We start from the raw sequence: 22,246 nt of genomic DNA on the forward strand, positions 1-22,246 counted from the left end.
CTTGGGTTGTTTGCACATTTTGGGAGCACAAACTCTGGACTGGGACTCAGAACTCACCATCCTGTGAAAGCAGACTATTTTTAATGTGTTCCTTCTCTGTGGAGTAGAAGAGTAAGATTCTTGGTAGTAGGCATATTCAAGAATTGCATGGTAAGTTAAGGAACTTAATTCTATTTAGGCTTAAGAGATACCTTTTTCTGTCTGCTCCCCAAGAAAGGTTATTGCCCAAATGAGACTTCCTTCCAGTTGCTTGATTTGATAAATGACTTAATTTGCTCCTTCTAGTATTTTTTTCATTCTCTTAGTAGCTTTAAGACCAGTTTTGGGGAGAATCAAAAATTTTAATATGCATTGTTTAAGATTTCTTAACCTGATACTTGGGCTTCCCTGGTGGCTCAGGGGTAAAGAATCCTCCTGCAGGAGCTGCGAGAGATGCAGGTTCTATCCCTGGGTCGGGAAGATCCCCTGGAGGAGGGTGCAGCAACACACTCCAGTATTCTTGCCTGGAGAATCCCGTGGACAGAGGAGCCTGGCAGGCTGTATATAGTTCATAGGGTTGCAGAGTGGGACATGACTGAAGTGACTTAGCATGCATGCACAACCTGATACTATTTTGTCCTTAAGATATGTTGAGACATGCTAATTTAAGACAGCAGTGCAAAAGCAACCATGCTGGATTCTGATGAAGTATTACAGATGAGGAATCCGACAAACAAAACTTTCACCCTAATGAGGACAAATAATTAGATTAATTGTGTGCCTCTGTTTCTTGCTTTAATTTACTTTAATAGATAAAATTTCTGCAGTTTAGTTTGAATTCTCTGTTGCTTTGTTTCAGGAAAGTTTGGCATATTAAACTTTCAATATGGAACTTTGAAACACTTTATGAAGGGTCTTTACATTTTGGTGGAATAATCTTTTTTAAAAAGTGGCCTGAAAGCTTCATACATATCTAAACATGTAAAGCTAATTTTTATATGATTTTAAAAAATACACTTGAAGTCATCATGCTGTGACTTCCTTTCATCATCCCTTATGGAGTAGGATGGAAAGCAAAGTGTGTTTGTGATCAAATTCCATAGTTCTTATCTTGTGACTGCTGCCTCGGTGGTAACATAAGCAAATTGCAGTTTCAGTTGCTTTTCAGGGACACAAATGTCTTCAAAGTTGTAATTACTAACCCACAGCTATCAATGGATGATAGCCCTGTGACCACCTCCCTTGCTTCAAATGAAAAGCTCCTCCAAAAGGCTCCCCATTGCCCACAGAAAAGCCTCAGCATGTTAAAGATCAGCAAGTCACATCAGACCTGCTGGCCTTTCTCACTCCATCTGCTTTCTCACACCAAACATTCAGAAACCAGTGTTTCCTGATCATTCATGCACTATAGTACTGTCAGCCTAACTCAGGTAGTCATGTTGCTTAGAATGCTCCTTTTGCAGCCACTTTCAGCTTCCATCTGCCCATAAAGGGGCTGCTGACCTTCCAAGGTCCAGCTTATTTCCTCCCCAAAGACTTCGCTGTTCCTTCCCCATTTTGACCCATGGACAGAGCTGCTTTTTCCTCTGATACCTCATTGCTCTTTTTATGTATTTCTATTTAGTATATAATATGGTGAAAAGAATGCTAATTATAAAGTTGGGAAAATTCTGGGTTGAATTCTAAATCCAAATCTCAGATTTATTAGTCATATAATTTAGCCACTTATAATCTCAGTACCTTTGCTTGCAAAATGGGCATCATGTTAAAGGATTGTTATAGGAAGTAGATGAGAGAACATAGTAATCTAGCATAGTGACCAGCATGAGTGATACACAATAAAAATGAGTTATTTTTCTTCATAATCATGGTGACTCTGATTATATATTTGTCCATCTTGACCGTCAGATTCTAATCTCCTCCAAAGCAGAGACTCAATCTTATTCATTATCGCATGTTAACTCGCTTAACATGTTTGTGAATTAAATGAATGTCCCCAGTGGGTCAATAAAAACACATTTAACCATATATTTTTAGTCACACATGCTGTCAAAAGTTTCTTTCTGTTCTTGAGATATCGAAAGGCAATTCGTGAGTCCAGGTAAGTTATAATAAAATTCCTACTTAAAAAAAAAATGACTACTACCATCAGTAAGTTAACAGTGGCCCGGGTTGGGTTAGGTGCTTCTGTAATGGAAGTTGACAGGAACTGAGAAGTTCTGTTTCAGCTCCTTGTCTTCACTTGCGTGTGAAGGCCGGGCATTAAGGAGAGAGCCTAGAGTCAGCTGGGGCAGTCTCAGATGTTAATTCCATGTGCTTGAATCCAGCTGGTGGGTACTGTTGGACCACAAGTCAGGAGCCCTGGAGCCTGCCCCAGGTCAACATTTAGGACAGCCCTTTGGGCCTTGGTTTACTTGTACAGAAAATGAAGGGTGGGCTTTACTGAGCTGCAGCGCCTTTTGTCCACTCACCTTCCGTGGGTCTCTCTTTAGATGAGACGGAGTATGAGTACAGCGGGAGTGAGGAAGAAGAAGAGGAGAATGACTCCGGAGAGCCCAGGTAGGCAAACAAGACCCATCCTCTCATTTCACATTGTGAATTGTGCTTGTGTGAGATTTGCATCCTTTTGATTTATAGGTTCATTTTTAAGAATCCAGCAGGGTGGTCTTATCTAATTTATTACCCATGCACGTACTCATTAATTTGGGAAATTTTCCTTAGGCAGGCTGTACGAGGACATGGAAATCAGCATGTTCTTTATCTTGTCTTCCAAGATTTATTTCCTTATTTCCTCGTATATATAACATTGTAGAATGGGGACGAGGCAATTATCTGGGTAATAGTCTTAACAGTACTGCAAACTGCAGCTTTCTGGAGACCTAAGTGGTATTTTTTAGACTTGAGATATTCAGTCTGTTACTTCATACCTTTGAGACATTTAGGCGGCCACTGTCCTTGTCACATGCCATGGTATTTTCACCACAGCCTTATCCAAGAGGAAACAGCTTCCAGGAAGTCAAATTACATTCTCAAGGTGAACCCTAAACAGAACTCCCACGCCCATTCCTGCTCTCCTATGTTAGCTCCCAGAATCAAGTGCTACTTTATTACCATCATTCCTACATTTTAAATTTCACTTGACTTTGATTCTTTTTCCTAGTCTGTGTTTATAAATAATTGATGCCAGTGTGCTCACACCACCAGGATTTTTCTTTTTGTAAGAGAATTCAGCTGATGGCAGTTTGGTGAATCAAAGAGCATGGCCATGCACACCAGGGCAGATGCACTGTTCATGTGAAGTGAGATCTGTTGGGGAAATGGACAAAGCAGAAGGGTCACTGGGCTAGATAGAGGTCTCCACCCTCTAGCCATCCAAGGTTGGAGCCCAGTACTCAATAAGGAACAGATTCTGTATGACTGAGGCAGATCTTCCAAACCGGCAAAGGGTCCAACTCAGCCACTGCTGCTGGAGTGAGCTAGTGCATCCCTTTTCTGAGCTAACTCGGACCTAACCAAGCTGGATTATTGCTAAAACTACTGGAAGAGGACAGGATTGAATTTACAGGGCCATCAGTTTTTCTCTTTTCACCTTCTGTGGGAATCTTCAAGGTCAAAGACTGAAGGAGAATTCTTTCCTTCCATCTGGATACTTAACATGTTGCTGCTGCTGCTAAGTCACTTCAGTTGTGTCCGACTCTGTGCAACCCCATAGACGGCAGCCCACTAGGCTCCTCTGTCCCTGGGATTCTCCAGGCAAGAACACTGGAGTGGGTTGCCATTTCCTTCTCCAGTGCATGAAAGTAAAAAGTGAAAGTGAAGTCGCTCAGTCGTGCCCGACTCTTAGAGACCTCATGGACTGCAGCCTACAAGGCTCCTCCATCCATGGGATTTTCCAGGCAAGAGTCCTGGAGTGTTGGCCACCCCCAGTTTAGCTGCATAAAGATGATGACTGCCAAGTAGTGATACGGAAAATGAACATTCTTATAAAGCAAAGCACCAAATGCCCTGCTCTTGGAGAAGTTGTACACTGTTTTTCCAAAACTTGCTCAGACAGACACATCAGCCCTACTGATTACTCTCCATGGAGCTGAGACCCTTGTCTTAACTAATACTTGCTATATCGCATGTTAGGAGTCACTTAGTGGGTGACCTAGCTGTCCCTTAACACTTCTATAATTGTAACATGTCTATATATGACATTGAAGATTATCTTCCAAGTCCTGTTTTATGGGCACATCTAATTAATTTTCATGAAATCCTGAAAAGTAAAAAGGGACAGTGTTTATTTCATTATGGAAATGAGGTAACAACCCAACGCTGGCAACCAGGTCACACATGGAGTTAATGATTGAGTCAGTAATACAGCTCAGATCATCTGACATTGATTCAACATCAGGTAATATTAATAGATCGTCCTCATGTGCACAGGAGGCTGGGTTCCCTAAGCCCTTCTGCCTTTGCACAGAGCATGTGGCCATCATTTTGGGTTGGTTTAGAGTCCTACACAAGGGCTGTAGTTTTAAAAGAGACTTATTAGTAGGGGTCCAAGCACTATCTATGAACCAAGCGTTTTTATGTCACTTTATGGCAGTATCTTGGGCTTCCCAGGTGGCACTAGTGGTAAAGAACCTGCCTGCCAATGCAGGAGACATAAGAGACGCAGGTTCGATCCCTGGGTCAGGAAGATTCCTTGGAGGAGGGCACAGCAGCCCACTCTAGTATTCCTGCTTGGAGAATCCCACAGGCAGAGGAGCCTGGCGGGCTACAGTTCATGGGATTGCAAAGAGTGAGACACGACTAAAGTGACTTAGCATGCACATATGCATGGCGGTATCTCCCAGAGCACGCTACCCGCTCTCTAAAACAGAATGATCCCCTTGTCAACCACAAAACTCACTCTTCCCCTGTCACTCCCCATCCCAGTTTGCATCACCACCACAGCCCAGATGCCAAGAAAAAAACTGCAAGTCATCCCTCACTCCACACATTGGATCCATCAACAGGTTTTACTAACTCTGTCCCCAAAGGCTTCGTGCAGCCTCTGACCCCACCACTCCCACCTGATTAGTCTCCACCTTAGAATCACTGCAGTAGCAGCCCAATGGGCGGCCTTGCCTGCCCTCATACACCCTGCAGAAGAGCATCTACTGAGCAGCCAAGTGAATCTGATCCTGTTACTTTCCTGCTGATAAATGTTCCACACGTGGCATCCACAGCCTCCTGCTTTACCCTATCTCCCCATCTCTGCCCTCCTCTTGTACCCCTCTTGCTTTCATTCACTGTGCTCTGGGAAGACAGCTTGGGGTTCAGTCCCCCACAAAGGCCACCCTTGTTGCCATGACAGGCCTCTAAACTTGCTTTTCCTTCTGCCCGAAAGAGTCTTCCCCTTCCTCTCCGTGTTCAACATTTAGGGCTTAGCTCAACCATCACCTTCTAGGAGAGGTCTTCCCTGATCTAAAAGAGAGCCCTCATCCTCTCCCCAGCTCCCTGCCACTGTCCCTCTTAAAACCTACACTTTTTTGTCTTCTGTAGAGCCTATTAACATCTGGAATGATGTTGTTTGTAGAATTTGTCTAATTATTTGTCTCCCTTCCCCACAAGAAAATAACTAGAGAGAATATGTTTAGTTACTGCTGTCTCCACTAGAGCCTACTGCAGTGCCTGCCACATAGTAGGCATTCAATGATTATTTAATGGATTTATCTCAAGAGGAAGCTGCCAGAAATGTTAAAAAGACTAGGTCTATTTGAACAAGTAGGAACACTCCCTTCCTGGCTGGGCTGCTGTGCAGAACCAAGGGGTCTGTAGCTTGCGTTCTAGGAGGTGAAGTGGTTGAGGATGTATCCATCTATGTAGAGCAGGTTTCCTCACCACTTCTGATTATTCATTTTTATTTGTTGGATTAGTTCTTGGTTAGTTCTTTCTTAAAAGTGAAAATAAACCAGTCTGGGGCTCAGGGCTTACAGTACTCAAAAAAGCTTTTAGAAATAGAGGATGAGGAAGGAGCTCTGTGGACCATCCTGGAGAGAAGTGATGAATTGAGGAATGGGACAGCTCTATGGTGATGGAGACAGCCTGTGCCTGCAGTAATCACACCGAAGGGGAGGCTGGACTTGAGTTAGTTCCCTGGACTCTGTTTCTTTGCTGAGGTGAGCAGTGGAATTGATGGAGGCCCAGAGAGCCCGTGCTTGGCTCGCCTTCTCCAAGGGGACCCCGGGATAGCGATGACCCCACCCAGAGTGGGCCCTGATCTGTCTCTCTATCCTGCCCGCAGCTCCATTCTCAACCTGCCCGGGGAGTCAACGCTGCGGCGGGACTTCCTGAGGCTCCAGCTGGCCAACAAGGAGCGGTCTGAGGCCCTGCGGCGGCAGCAGCTGGAGCAGCAGCAGCGGGAGAACGAGGAGCATAAGCGGCAGCTGCTGGCTGAGCGCCAGAAGCGCATTGAGGAGCAGAAGGAGCAGCGGCGGCGGCTGGAGGAGGTGAGGACGTGCCCTGGCACCTGGGGTCCCTTCCTGGGTGTCCACCATGGCCCTCGGTCACCCTCCTGAGGCTGCAGCCTGCTTGGAGCACTCACACCTGAACTGCGAAGGAGGAGGTGGCCAAGGGCACTTTACCAGCGGGGGTGGTGTGACCTTGGTGTGGTCACATCAGAAAGACAGGTGAAGGGTTCAGCCCCTTCCAGTCTTACGCAGGTATCACCTTCTTAATGAGACTTCCTTGACTCCCTCACTTAAAATCTCAGCCCCTCCCTCTATCATGTCCTGTTGCCCTTCCCTGTTGAATTTTTTCTTATGTATCTCTTAATCACCTTCACACCTGTGTACTTTATGTGTCATATGTCTGTCTCTCCCCACTAGAAAGTAAGCTCTTTGTGGACAGGATGTTTTATCCCTTTTGTATCTCTCTTTTTTTTTTTCCCCTTTTATCACTGTGTATCTCAGTATTATGTATCTAGATGTGAATGTGCTTAGTCACTCAGTTGTATCTGATTCTTTGCGACCTCATGGACTGTAGCCTGCCAGGCTCCTCTGTCTATGGGATTCCCCAGGCCAGAATACTGGAGTGGGTTGCTATTGCCTTCTCCAGCTTCCCAACCCAAGGATCAAACCCAGGTCTCCCGCATTGCAGGCGGATTCCTTACCATCTGAGCCACCAGGGAAGCCCCATGTATCTAGATATCAGTGTCTAAAACAGTACCCATTATATACTAGATGCCTCCTAAATATTTGTGGAATGAAGGAGCTAATATATGAGTGAATGAGTCAGTGATCAAGAGGTGGAATATAGGCGTTAATTAGAACACAGTGAACCAGGCAGAGACCTGGCAGAGAAGTGGAATGTCAAGTATGGAAAAGCAGGGCCTGCCTGCTGCTACTGTTCTGAATGCTGGAGAAGGCATTTCACAAGTCCTTCCACACACACCTTGATACAGGTGTTCAATGCACGGCAAGCCTTGCCCACCCTGTAGCTCTCTCTTTCTAGAAAAGCCTGTCCTGTAGCTAGTGGGCATGACTTGCCTTCGGCAGCAGGTGGGCTATCATCTGTGAGGGAACCTGTACCACCAGCCAGGCTTTTCTGCACAGCTTATCCTGGGCCAGACTCTCACGTGTGGTCTTACAGATGTTTATTAAAGCCTCCTTCCGAGAACTTTGGTCCAAGGCCTCCTTCCTGTGCCAGGTAAATCAAGTCTCTAGACAGTTAGGAAGCTGAGCTACCATAGCTGTAGGGGAAGTTGGATGGCAGGTGAAGGTTCACCGAGTGCACGGTAATGGCGGAGTGATTTTACGATTCTCCCAAACACCGTCTTGCTCCTCATTAACAGTTTAGTGCAATTCACTTGCTCCGTCAAGTGGCCACTGCAGTCAGAGGGTGGCGAATTGCAGACTCCGGGAGCAGATTGCTTTTTAAATGGTACATGAGGTCCAGCCTTCCTGGCTTAAACCAGTGAGGGCCTCCATTCCCATTTGCAATAAATCCCATCAACCTCACTATGTCCCTGGAGTGTTAATATGCAGACCAGCAAGACCCAACAGTTACAATGATTGAATGACTTCTTTGTGCCAAACACTGGGGGAAATGCTTTGCTTAACCCTGGATCTCATCACCTGCTATCCTCTCTTTATATGTATCTTGATCTCTTATGCAAGGAGCACGTATCTCCATTTAATGAAGGAAAAACTGAGGTTCAAGGAGGAGAAGTCATTGGTCCCATGTCACAGAGTCAGGAAGTACAAAGTCAGGATTCACACCCAGGTCTCCCTGCTTTCCACAGCCATGCAGGCCCTGAGACAGTAGGTATAGCTATGTAATCAGAGCCTTGAACCATGATCTGCACAGCTGCACCTGGTAAGCATCTGCACACAGCAGCAAGCAAATGAAGCTCTTTCCAATCTAAGTAAGTCTAGGATGTTGTCGGCATGACACACACTCAGCCCATGAGAGGTTTGAAGGTCACCTACTGTTCTCTGTTCTCAGAACTACACTGTAGTAGACAGAGGTGCTATCATGCTAGAGGTGGATGCCTTCAAAGGAGACACCCAGGGCAGGGCGAAGGGAGGTGTGGGTGTTAATTAGCCAGCTCTCAGAAGTGAAGTCCAAAGTGGAGAAGTGGAGGTGCCTGCATCACCTCCGGTTACTCTCTTGGGCACACATTGAAATTCTCGGACAAGTCCTCGCAGCCATCCCTCAGTATCACCTCCTTCCACCCACCCAGGCAGGCTTCAGCCTCTTATAGGGGCGTCCAGCCCAGCAGTGCACCATTTCCTTGAGTCTCTTGAGTCTCCTGAGGGCCAAGGGCCTCTGCTGTTTGGATCCAAGACTTACTCCTCCTGACTTCTAATCGAACCTTTCTCTTGAGCCAGGCAGTCTTCCCCAATCCTGCCTTTCCTGCTTCTTTCCTGGCTTGTGTTTTATTCCTTCCAAGAGCATTTCCCAAGGCCTTCACCTCATTGGAGCATCACACAAAATCTTGACCATTTGCATTTTCCCTGTCTGGCTGATGAGTTCCTTACCTAGTGATTTGCCACACTTAGTCTCAGGCTAAAGGCATTTGGTCTTCCCAAGGTGGTATAGAACCCGCTTGCCAATGCAGGAGATGCAAGAGACATGGGTTTGATCCCTGGGTTGGGAAGATCCCCTGGAGGTAATGGCAACCCGCTCCAGTATTCTTGCCTGGAAAATTCCAAAGATAGAGGAGCCTGACAGTCTAAGTCCATAGAGCTGCAAAGAATCAGACACAGCTGAGCACAAAGGCATTTACCATTCAACTTAGAAAGTCCCCACTGTCATCCCATAAAACATTTAACATAGTCGAGAAGCTAGACATGTACATGTGTATGTACACACACACACATATAGATTTTCTTCTTTTTAAAAAATTTTTACACAAGAACTCTTGGCCTTTGAACCTAGATCCTCAGTTGGCGCAGTCTTTTCAGAGAATGCATCATATTATTTTGTTTTAGATTTTCTTCCTTTCATACTTATTATGACATATTTAACATTATATGTTTTTTTTTTTTCATCAAGCTGCTAGAATGACAATTCCTAACAATTATAAAGCACTTAACCATAGGACAGAGACTCTGTCCAGTCCTTCATGTGAGTTGTTTCATTTAATCTTCACAATAATTCCCCCGTCTAAAGATAAAGCAGCTGAGTCTCAGAGAGGTTGACAACTTGCTAACCGTCACACAGCTTGAGACAAAACCAGGTTTCAAACCCAGTGGATTGGACTCCAGAGCCCAGCCACTGCCACTGTGTCTGTCCTGCCTCTCCCTTGGTAAGCCAGGCTCAGTGTGCTTTTCCATAGTCTTCTCCTGGCCCCAGCTTCTGTGGTCTTTTACGCTGAGAATTTAAGGATCTCTGAGCAAGGTCAAAGAAGCTGTGCCCAGTAGGTGCTCATCTTCGAACTGGATTCTGTCTCTCAGTCTCCCAGTCAGAGCTCCTGCCAAGGCCTCCTCGTGTCTGTTTTTTGCTGCATTTTCTGGAGCCTCTAATGGATGCAAGAGAAAGTTCAGACTCAGTGGAGCACAGCATCCAGAGGGGCACACCCTGTATGTCCCTGCAGGCACAGAAGGTGTGCACGGCAATTCTCTGCTCTGGGCAGCCACGTCCATGCACTCCAGCTTCTCACCAGAAGCAGAAATGCTTGTAACCACAAGGCATCAAGAGATTCTACCGCCTTTATCTTTTGATCCTTTCTCTTACCCCTATTTCTCAATAGAGAAACAAAGCAATGCTAAATAAATATTCAGATGGCTGTAAGTTCTGAACCCCTAAGTAATGACTGTCCCTACCACCAGGACTTCTCTCCTGCCTCTTATCCTGCTGGACCCCATCCACACCTGCTGCTCTGCCCTGGTGACCACTTTTGGTTCTGGTTCTGAGTAGGAACTCAAACCACTTGTTCACAGAGAAGCAGCCAAAGTCCGTAGTTAGGCTAGTGATTTTCACTTCATTGTGAGTCAGGTGGCCTTGTGCGGGCATCCTGCAATGTACATTCCCTTTTCCAAATAAAGGCCCTTCGGACACCTCATTTGGGCCTTCCAGGTGGCACAGTGGTAAAGAACCTGACTGCCAGTGCAGGAAACACAGTTTTGATCCCTGGGTCAGAAAGATCCCCGACCACCAGTAGGAAATGGCCACCTACTCCAGTATATTTGCCTGGTAAATTCCATGGCCAGAGGAGCCTGGTGGGCTATATAGTCCAGGGGGTCCCCAAGAGTCTAACACAACTGAACCACTGAGCGGGCACATAGACAACCCTTTGGTGACATGAGGCTGTGTAGGTTGTGCTCTTCAACTTCCACAGTGATTTCAAATGTCACCTCTGACCAGAGGTTTCTAAGGAATCCCTGCCTGTCCTTTGCTATTTTTAGGTAAGCGTGTGGTTCTGGCTAGGTTCTAAATCAGGATCTGTGTATTCTTAGAAGGACTTTGACTGTACACTGAATTGTGGTCATTTATCAGCTTCATGAAAAGGACGTGGCTTCAGGCCAGTTAAATGGTAGGCACACAACTCCTCTTTGACCAATAATAAAGTGCAATTTATAACTAAGTTCCAAGAATCTGATTAAACCTAGCTAAGCTGAATGAGCCCATCAATAATGAGAAAAAGCACATAGAGGGCTTCCTCTATCTTTACTCAGTTCAATAAAAATTTCTGACTCTTGGCTTAGACAATGAACAACTTTCCATAGAGTCAGAGTCCAGGAATCAGGACCTTGAGGTATTGGGGTGCCTACTCTGGTCATCTTTTCAGACTAACCTTGGGAAGATGATTTGTGATGCTTGATTCTTCTCAAGAGTTTTGAAATGATATTCGTAATTACTATTTATATTTTTCAACTTGCTGAGAGCCCTCTATACCCTCATTCTGGGGGGAGTATCTTTCAGTCACAGAAATGAATGACACTGACCCCAGGAGCACCAACCTGCTCCATGGTGGTAAGTTTTCATCTTTAAGCCACCTAGATCTCATTTGGTGCCTCAAGGCCATAGTGACATCAACCAGTTATAAAAACAAGCTGGAAGATATTAATATCACTTGGGTTCCATCACCAGAAAAAAAATTTAAATACAACAAATATCTCATTGTCCAGTAATAGTTGGGCACTGACATACGAAATGAGAGCCTGGAGTCTAAAATTCCCTATAGGCCTCTAACTTTTTATTATGAGTGCCTGGGGCTTTTAGGGCTTACCTGGTGGCTCAGACAGTAAAGAAACCACTTGCAACATGGGAGACCTGGGTTCGATTCCTGGGTTGGGAAGATCCCTTGGAGGAGGGCGTGGCAACCCACTCCAGTATTCTTGCCTGGAGAATCCCTATGGACAGAAGAGCCTGGCAGGCTACAGTCCATGGGGTCGCAAAGAGTTGGACATAACTGAGTGGCTAAGCACACAATATGGGGCTTTTAGGGACTGTAGGCTCAAATGTTTCTTTGTTTAAGCATGCAGTTGAATTAAAACTTTTTAAATTCAAGTGACTGCCTATTCCTACAGGCAGTCACTTGACAAATTTAGTGAATGCTTAGCTCCACTGTGCAGACAACCATGCTGGACATTGGGAATGGCTTGCCCTTGTACAGATGAGATCTGTGAGGGAGACTGGCATTGGGCAAATAATCATCCAACTAACCATTCATGACCATTGCCAGATTGCTATGGTAGAAAAGAATAGTGTGGTACAGGAGCAGGCCATGGGAGTGGGTGCCTAGACTGGTGTGGAGGCCTGTCAGTCAGTATCCAGCCAAAGGCAGTGAGGGGCATATGGGGATGCTAGGGAGGGAAGCCAAGGCATAGTGTTGCTGGGCTTCATAAGCCTGGTTAAGGATGTCATATTTTGCTCTAAGAATTCTGGGAAGTCGTTGACATATTTCAACCAAGGGGATGTGACCAGATCTGCATTTTTAAAGTGAAACTTCAGTTGCTACAATGAAAGTGATTGGGAGGAAGCAGCAGTGGATAGGAGAGACTGGTTAGCCCAGGCCAGAGAGGGCGGTGCTTTCAGGTGGATGGTGGTTGGGTGGAGATGGAGGAAAGAGATGGAGAGGTGGAGGAGGATGGAAGGTGGAGATGGAGATGGGCATATTTGAGAGAGATGGAGCGTATAGATTGTACAGGACGTGGTGGTTGATCAGATGTCTTCCATGAAGGAGGGTGGTGGTCACGGAAGGTTCCCCAGTGTCAGGCTGGAGCATTCAAATGGAGGACCAGGTTTGGGTGCAAAGGATGAGATTGGTTTGGAATGTAGTAAGTTACACCAGTAAGTTAAAGATGCATCCGGGCCTTCCTGGTGGCTCAGTGGTAAAGAATCCACCTACCCATGTGGGAAACACAGCTTTGCTCCCTGGTCCAGGAGGATCCCACTTGCTGCACAACAGCTAAGCCCGTGCACCACAACTATTGAGCCTGTGCTCTAGAGCCTGAGAACCGCAACTACTGAGCTCACACGCCACAACTACTGAAGCCTGTGCACCCTAGAGCCTGTGCTCCCCAGCAAGAGCCACCACAATGAGAAGCCTGCACATCACAACTACAGAATAGCCTAGCCCCGACTCACTGTAACTGGAGAAAAGCCCATGCAGCAACGAAGATCCTGCAGAGCCAAAAGCAAATAAAGAAGTAAATAAAAAATTTTAAAACAGATACATATGGGGCAGCCAGTGGCGATATCAAAGATGCAATTGGATTATATAGATAGAGTCATAGAAGAAGGATCAAGAATGGGGAGAAAGATGGGAATTACGGTTTATGGTCATGGAGGTAGACATTGAGAGGATGAGAGTCTGGGAACTAAATTCTCTGAGAACTAGAGTAGAGCAGGTGTATTGAGCACAGAAGACTAACGAAGATGTAGGTTTGATGTTGTTGCAGAGAAAACCAAATATTCAAGTGGAGAATAGAGTTATAGGGCCAGCTCTGTAGAACGCTGATCAAAGGAGTGAGCCAACAGCATCTCTTCATTTCAGTAACAAATAGGACATCCAAAATATAGTTTTGGTGTAGTACTCTCTTGAAAACACAGTCGCTTCCCCTCTGCTTTGGGGGAAGGGAAGCAACCTGCTCAGCAAGGCAGAAGGTCTGGATTTGGACCACTATGTGCCACCTGCTTGCCCAGGCAACTCTCTGATCCCTGCAGAGCTTACTGAGCTCTACAGGGAGGCTTCTAATAAAGTGTGTTCCCACCACCAAACCTGTTGTGAGGATTCACCAGGAAAATGGTTGTGAAAGACTTGGCTTTATCAACCAGCAAGAGTCAGGAAGATTCCCTCTAGGAGGGCATGGCTACCCACTCCAATATTCTTGCCTGGAGAATCTCATGGACAGAGGAGCCTGGTGGACTACAGTCCATGGAGTCGCAAAGAGTCGGACACGATGGAAGTGACTGATCACACACACAAAAGCTACACAGATCTCACACTCGACGGACTCGTCAAATCCAGGTTAAATGCGGCTAACAGACACCATCTCATGCTTCCATTAGGAGAACCTATCCTAATTACCTGCTTGTCCATGTGGTCAGATTTGCTCACATCATCTCTCAGTATTCGCTTTCACTCAGGTGACTAGGCCAGCCTCACAAAAGCTGCGGCAGCTGGAGCCCCAGCCCAGGAAAGCCACTGGCGGGAAAGGTTACTCTTTGGGACCTAAGAAGTTTGTTCCAGATGCTTTCAGACCAAAAAAAGGGAAGGGGAACCAGGGGGAAGTTACGTGTCTCCTTTCAAGAGTCAGTGAGCGACAATCCTGCCAAGGGAAGCTTCTTTCAGCAGAGCATTTGGGGAACTTCTGTTGAGGGTAGTATTTTGGCTGACATTAGCTTCCATTTTAGATGTAAGTTCTTGAACTTTCCTGTGCCTTTCCGTTTCCTTGCCTGTAAAACTAGAAATAAAAATGGCATTTACTTCTCAGGCCTATTGTAAAGACCAAATGAGTCTAGAATAGCAGCAACACTTAGCACTTATTCAATAAATATTAGCTGTTAGTATTGCTGGAGTGTGTGCCTTTGGCTGAAGTCTGAGATATAATTTCCAAAAGTGTACTCTTGTACATGCAGCACTAAAACCTTCTTGAGTTTATTAAAATAAATGTACCAACAGGTAAACTTTTATTCATACATTGGAAAGAATATTTGTTAGAATACTAGGGATGATTTGGTTATGTTCATTAAGAGGAAAAAAAAATTATCCAGTTTTTAACTGACTGGCTAGCAGATTAGTGTAGGGGCAAAGTACACTGGCTTTGAAACTGTGGAGACCAAGATTTCATTCTAGCTGTGTGACCTTGGGCAAATTACTTGCCCTCTCTGACCCTCAGCTTCCTTATATACACAACTGATATGCTATGTACTTGGCAGGATGTTGAGAGGTAGCTGGAATCATAGGTACAGAAGGGTTGGCACAATGTCTGACAGAAGAACAGGTTGACATTGTTGGGTAAATATTTTATTGTCATTTTGCAACTGGTGATTTGAGTTGTTATTTTTTTTGGTTGGTTTTAAGGATTTTCTGAATAGCATTTCCATTGCCTATCGTCCTTCGTTCTCTAATGTACCTTCCCCATTTACTTCTCCATCCCTTTTTGAGGACTTCTCTGAGAGCACCCCTCTTGTTGCTGTCTGGCCAGGGTCTGCCTCTGCTGTTAACATAGCTGGCCATCCTGGCTGTCCAGTGCCAGCACACAGCCCACTCTTCATCCTTCTGGATGCACCTCATCTTGCAGGCTCAGCTGTCACCTTGGAAGGTCTCCTTCCTAGCCAACCCTCAGAGAACCTTCTCCTGGGGAAACTCTGCTTTGTGATGGATTCTCCTCAGTATTTCTTGCTGTCACTTCCAACACTGTGTAATTATGATCCCATCATTGCCAGCCATGACTGCACCAGGTCTCACCTCCTACCAGTACCTAAACAAAACACCTGAAGAGGTAGAGATCTGGTGATGCTTGAATAGTAAGCTTCTAGGCCTCAGGGACACAACACTTTGGGAGGGACCCTATTGCTAGAAAGAAAGAAACAGGACAGGAAAGGGTATTGTAAGAGATTACGCCGGGGGACTTCACTGGCGGTCCAGTAGTTGAGACTTCACCTTCCAATGCAGGGGGTGCAGGTTCGATACCTGGTCAGGGAGGTAGGATCCCACATGCCTCAGGACCAAAAAGTCAAAACATAAAACAGAAGCAATATTGTAACAAATTCAATAAAGACTTTAAAAATGGCCCACATCAAAAAAAAAAAAAAAAAGAACAAGAAAGAAAAGCAAGAGAGAGGGTATCCTGGGTTTGAATCCTGGCTCTGCAGGCAATGGCACCCCACTCCAGTATTCTTGCCTGGAAAATCCATGGACGGAGGAGCCTGGTGGGCTGCAGTCCATGGGGTCGCTAAGAGTCGGACACGACTGAGTGACTTCACTTTCACTTTTTACTTTCATGCATTGGAGAAGGAAATGGCAACCCACTCCAGTATTGTTGCCTGGAGAATCCCAGGGACAGAGGAGCTTGTTGGGCTGCCGTCTATGGGGTCCAACAGAGTCGGACAGGACTGAAGCGATGCAGCAGCAGCAGCAGCCACTTAATACTTTTGTGATATATTTGGAAAGACATGACTTCTTTATGCGTCAGTTTCCACTTTACGTAGTTCATAAAATACATGACTGTATTCACTCAGTCATGTCCGACTCTGCGACCCCATGGACTGTAGCCCACCAGGCCTCTCTGTCCATGAGGTTCTCTAGGCAAGAATACTGAAGTGAGTTGCTCTTTCCTCTTCCAGAGGATCTTCCCCACCCAAGGATCAAACCCAGATCTCTTGCATCTCCTGCATTGCAGGCATATTCTTTACCACTGAGTCCCCGGGGAAGCCTTGCACATTTGTAAAATGGGACAGTAACAGTTTTGAGGGTTAAATGAGGTACTACATACAAAGCTCTTAGAACAGTCCCTGGCACCAAGTACCTGAATGAATAATCGAGAAAAAGAGTTGCCCATATAGGGGAATGGTTTTCTTTCCTATCATCTGTCTGCCTACTGTGGCTGCTGTGAGTCATCTCTCTTCCAGGTGAGGACCACAGCCCACTGTGGCCTGAGCAGGTAGGAGATAGGGATTGCTGCATTCCTACCCACAGGCCACAATCCCAGGCCCTCCACCAGAAGAAAGCACCGTGAGCAAGAATAAGTCTTCCATTTCGGGACCTGGAGTGTTAACTCGCTGGCACTGCTGAGAAGCAGCCTTTAATTCACTTAATCATGAGCTGTAGGTACCCTAATGAGGGCTGCGAGCCACAGCCGCAGCTGGGGGGCAAAGCAGCCCTTTCTTCCTGGACGCTGTTAGCATCGGCATGAAAACTGAATGCTTTCTAGCTGGGCTTTTGCCCTGTTATTTCACAAACTGAACAGAAATTATGAAACAGCTGGGAGTCAGGCTGGCAAAGTGGATGCTTACTGCCTGGGGCAGGGCCTGCCCATGGCCTCTGATGGGCTTCTGCATCACACATGCGTGTCATTCAGGCATGTGCTTCAGGACGTAGGAATGAGTGCAGGAAACCCTACTTTCCAATGGATCCCAAAATGGTTCCCTATTCTGACTTACTTGCCATGCTTGCAACAGTCCAGGTTTCTCTGCTTTGTCACCTAGGTCCTGTGATGGCAGGCGTTGCCTGACAAGGTGAGGAAGTTGGGCTGCTAATATTATGACCATATTAAATCATTAAAAAGCAGACACATTACTTTGCCAACAAAGGTCCATCTAGTCAAGGCTATGGTTTTTCCAGTGTTCATGTATGGATGTGAGAGTTGGGCTATAAAGAAAGCTGAGCACTGAAGAATTGATGCTTTTGAACTGTGGTGTTGGAGAAGACTCTTGAGAGTCCCTTGGAGTGCAAGGAGATCCAACCAGTCCATCCCAAAGGAGATTGGTCCTGGGTGTTCATTGGAAGGACTGATGTTGAAGCTGAAACTCCAATACTTTGGCTACCTGATGCAAAGAGCTGACTCATTGGAAAAGACCCTGATGCTGGGAAAGATTGAGGGCAGGAGAAAGGGATGACAGAGGGTGAGATGGCTAGATGGCATCACCAACTCGATGGACGTGGGTTTGGGTGGACTCTGGCAGTTGGTGATGGACAGGGAGGCCTGGCGTGCTGCGGTTCATGGGGTCGCAAAGAGTTGGACATGACTGAGCAACTGAACTGAACTGAACTGAATATTTGAAATCCTTTTGCTCAGACTTCTTCCTACATTTTCAAGGAATGGGAAGGATATTGTAATACTTTATAGTCATAGCACTTCATGTGTGGTCAGTCACTTAAGTCGTGTCCAGGTCTTTGTGACTCTATAGATTATAGCCTGTCAAGCTCCTCTGTCCATGGGATTCTCCAAGAATACTGGAGTGGGTTGCCATACCCTTCTCCAGGGGATCTTCCCAAGCCTGGGATCAAACTTGTGTCTCCTGTGTCTTCTGCGTGGCAGGCGGATTCTTTTGTGCTGAGCCACCAGGGAAGCCCATAGCATTTCATACCGGGGGGTGGGGGGTGGGAGAAACAGCGTTAAGCAGTTTCTGGCCCTTGGTATAGCTAGGGCAGCTTAGAGGGATGGTAGGCGTTGCTTTTAAGCCACAGTGAGGAATGGACATTACAGCAGCCTTGCATTGGTCCAGGGTCTTCATGGAATCTCTCTTAAATCTAGTTTGCATCTCTTGTGTTTCACAATCATTATTCTTAGTTGTTCCCAATCATACAACTATGACAAAATAGTTTCACAGAAAGTATTATATCATATGACATTTAAATCCAATTGTTTTCATTTCACTCTTGTTTTCTTCAGTCAATGAGCAGTTTCAAAGACTCAGAGAGGTTGGGGAACATGAAAAACCTCCCTCAAAAGTGGTCTAAGCCATTTCTTCTCTCAAAGCAAGAGTCCCTTTGACAATATTCATCACAGTCATTTAACCTGTTAAGTGTATCATCTCTGCTTTTATTTTCAGAGCCTTGAGGTGGCCTCTTCTATTTTTGAACAACTCCTACTGTTAGAAAATGTATCATTATTGATTCAAATCCTTGTGCTACCCCTGCATTAAAACAGATTATACCAAACAAAACTCAATGCCTTCCACATCAGCCGCAGAAATGTTGAAGGCAATGGTAGTTGCCATCTTGCCCAAATGCCACCAGTTCCTGCACCCTTTCTCCATATGATATAATTTACCACATTCATCAGCATCCCAGATGAGCAGCAGTGACCTTCTCTATAGACATTGTATTAATAAACTGGTGTATAATGGGCTTCTTTTCATAGGCTTCAATATGAGAGTCTTATGTTAAGTCTTCAGAATGATGGTTGCAGCAGAAATTTGAGAGTTGCATCTGCACTTGACTTTTACACTATCCTACAGAGTCATAGGTACCCAGGATGTCCACAGGGGCATCTTGTTCCTCTATATGAAACCCAGGAAAACCCAAGTACAGAGTCTCCCCAAAGAAACTGCAGTGCAAAGGTAATAGGAGCTCCTGAAATAATCACACTGACCAGCATCCAAAGAGGCAGTACCAGAATTCTTCACGAAGCCTTCTCAAAGCTCAGTGTACTTAGAACTTTGGTTCTGCATTCTACATGCTTAAAGACCAGTTTGGCACATATATGCTCATATGGTGTTTAGCCATGAGGCTGCCTACTGATCAAAAGCTGGCTGGGGAGTAAGAGGAAGAGTTTCATGTAGGCTGTTAATCTTCCAGGAAAATTGTAAATTAGTAGGTTGGATGGTTTATCTTTAATAGTGTATAGTAGATATAAGATTTCCCTGGTGGCTCAGACAGTAAAGCATCTGCCTACAATGCAGGAGACCCGGGTTCAATCCCTGGGTCAGGAAGATCCTCTGGAGAAGGAAATGGCAATCCACTCCAGTACTCTTGCCTGAAAAATCCCATAGACGGAGAAGCCTGGTAGGCCACAGTCCATGGGTCACAAAGAGGTGGACACGACTGAGCAACTTCACTCACTCATTTACTCAGTAGATATAAAAAGAAAAGAATCAGGTATATCTAGTTGGACTAGTTTTCTCAGTGGTTCTCTGATTGCTGTTTCTGTGAGGAAAAGATGGAAAATGGCCACTTGAGAAACCATTCGTACAACCAACATCCTTCACTTTGTATATGTAGGTATCTTCACCATAGATGTCTTTCAGATCCGTAGAGGCAGCGTCTCCAAAAGCCAGATGCAGAATGTAGACCTGGCTTTGCACCACCAGCTGAGCGAGCTTGGGCAAGACGTTGGCCTGTGTGTGCCTCTGTTTCCTTACCTGTCAAGTGGGGATAATGATGGTAGTGTGTGCCTAAGAGGTTGTGGTGAGAACTAAATGAGTGACTATGAGTGAAGGGCTTAGTGCCTGGCATCATAGGAGGCTCTACAAAACCATTTGTTCTTATCGTGAATAATTACTATTCTTTGTTGTGATTCCGATTACTTGGTTGTATAGTGAATTCGGAGTTGGCAGACTACTTCACCATCACTCTCACAGCCATCCTATAAAAAAAGGCTTGGAATCCCAGAGTCAGTTGCAAGGAATCAGGCCTTTTCCCTTGCAGTGGATGGTATGCAGTGGTCTTTCCCAAATGGCAACGTTCACAAATGTCGAAGTGGGCAAGTGGAATGCCCAGAAGCTTGATCCCTCTCATCACAAATACTGCTCCTGCCAAGTTTACACAGAACAGTCCTATTTAAGCGAGGGGGCATGTATGCCCTGTGGTCAACTCAAAAGACCACGCTGGAGCCTTTCATTTTGAGTGTCTTTGAACCGAGAGCCCCTGTGTCAAGGGGATGGTTTGAGGCACTTCCCAAGGAGCCTGACTTTATCCTGCACCGGCTGTTGTGCTGTTCTCTGGAGGCCGCCTCTGGTCTTCCACAGTCAGTAGGGTCCCCTCTCAGCATTTCCAGGGGGTCACCCAGGATGAAAAGAGTGGAGGTCTCCAAGAGCAGGCAGAATTCTGCTTTGCCTCACTTCTCATTCTGAATTAGTCAATTTTTACTTTGCAATGTAGCACATTCTTGCTTAGACTCTGGATGAACAGACGTGTATGATCACCTAATCTGCCCCCTCATTGAAGGTGTGGGTTAAGGTGATTCACTCAAGGTCATACAGCATTCCCTCATTCATTAAACAAATATTTACTGAGACTGCATGGTCTGCAGTGTTTGCATTAGTATCAGTGGCAGAACAGAACTGGAATCTAGTCTTCCTATTTCTGATCCAGCATTCTTTCCCCCAAGTCCTATGGCCTCTTGTAACTACTCTTTTCCCCGCAATGATCTGTCTCTTTGCAGCTATGGGATATTAATTCTCAAATGTGGGTGTTACCTCTGAGTCTGTATAATGGGAAACTTGATATGTGTAAAAGATGGAAGGCCCCAAAATCTGTACACAAAGGCATCATGTTTTCCCCAAATCTACCAGAATGTCATAAGAATCAAACTCAGATTCGACCTGAACATTCAGTAAGTAGAAAAAAGCAGTGAGATAGCCTATCTGGATTGGATACATCTCCAATGGATAGAGTGTTCTTTCGGGTACTAGGGATCAGGAAATAGTAGGGTGTAGAGTGGAAAGGATGTGGAGTGAGACTGCCTTGGGCTTGCTTGGAGATGCCACCATTTTCCAGCTGTGTGACATGGAACAGTATATTTCTCTGAGCTTCAATTTGATTCCCTGAGTCTTATTCTCTTATTTTATTTTTCTTTCTTTCTCTAGGATGGAAAATAAATCCCATGCCAGTGCCTATCATGGGTGGCTCTTTTTAGAAAAGCATTCCAAGCCTTGCCTATACTCAGCATAAACAAATATTCTGGCCCAGGAGGGCATCAGAGGGTGAAGGAGTGGCCTGAGGTTCTGGGAGCCTTTCTTCTTTTCTCCTGCTGCTCCATCTATAGTATGTAAGACGACAGACAGCAATGGTATCAGACCCTTTATGGGATATAGTAGGAGGTAAAAAACGGAGTACATCAGAGACCCTGTCCACAAACTATATTGTGGAGTAATTGAGACATCTCAAATAACCATAAGGTAAGGTGCAGTGTGCTCTAAACTATAAGTACTGATAAGAATAGAAATCCCTCCCCAGATTAAGATGGTACTATTATTGTTGTTGTTTAGTTGCTCAGTCATGTCCAACTCTTTGCAACCCCATGGACTGTAGCCCACCAGGGTCCTCTGTCCATGGGATTTCCCAGGCAGGAATACTGGAGTGGATTGCCATTTCCTTCTCCAGAGGATTTTTCCGACCCAGGGATCGAACCTGCATCTCCTGCATTGGTGTGTGTGTGTGTGCTAAGTCACACAGGCAGATTCTTTACCACTGGCCACCAAATGGTACTGTACTGTCTTCTTTTGCCCTGAGTTTCATGCTTGGTTCAGTTCAACAAAATCTCTGTACTGGCCAGGTGCCAGGCCCCTGGTGAGGGGCTGGGCAGTCCAGTGGGGATCAAACACAGGCCTTTCCCTCAATTGCTGCTTCCAGCAAGAGTCCTCAGATCTTTGTAAAGCTGTCTGCTGGAGGCCAGGGACTTGGTCTTTCTTGGACCTGTGTTGTGTCTCCTCAAACCGTCCCACCGCCAGGAGGAGAGAGCGCAAACATTTTTCCTGGAAAGGCGTTAACATTGAGGCATGGCAGCTGGAATTGGCACAGTGCCTTCGGAAGGTTGGAGAAGTGATTTGTTTTTCCAGACTCACCGCGGGAGCCGAAGCCCTGGCAGAGGCCTCCATGCCTTAGCAGTGACTGAGCCAG

At 45.7% G+C, this 22,246-nt stretch overlaps 1 protein-coding gene across 9 annotated transcripts in view; it reads left to right on the top strand.

Moving 5' to 3' along the window:
- Positions 1–22,246, top strand: part of TNIK (TRAF2 and NCK interacting kinase) — a 400,335-nt gene that overhangs the window by 297,610 nt on the left and 80,479 nt on the right. For all 9 annotated transcript variants that reach the window (XM_025284476.3, XM_025284780.3, XM_025284525.3 and 6 more), the window contains exons 11-12: positions 2,472–2,538; positions 6,254–6,458. In XM_025284476.3, the coding sequence (XP_025140261.1) occupies positions 2,472–2,538; positions 6,254–6,458 (272 nt within the window). The remainder of the gene's footprint in view (positions 1–2,471; positions 2,539–6,253; positions 6,459–22,246) is intronic.

This window comes from Bubalus bubalis, chromosome 1, assembly GCF_019923935.1.
Source record: "Bubalus bubalis isolate 160015118507 breed Murrah chromosome 1, NDDB_SH_1, whole genome shotgun sequence".
Lineage (NCBI taxonomy): Eukaryota > Metazoa > Chordata > Mammalia > Artiodactyla > Bovidae > Bubalus > Bubalus bubalis.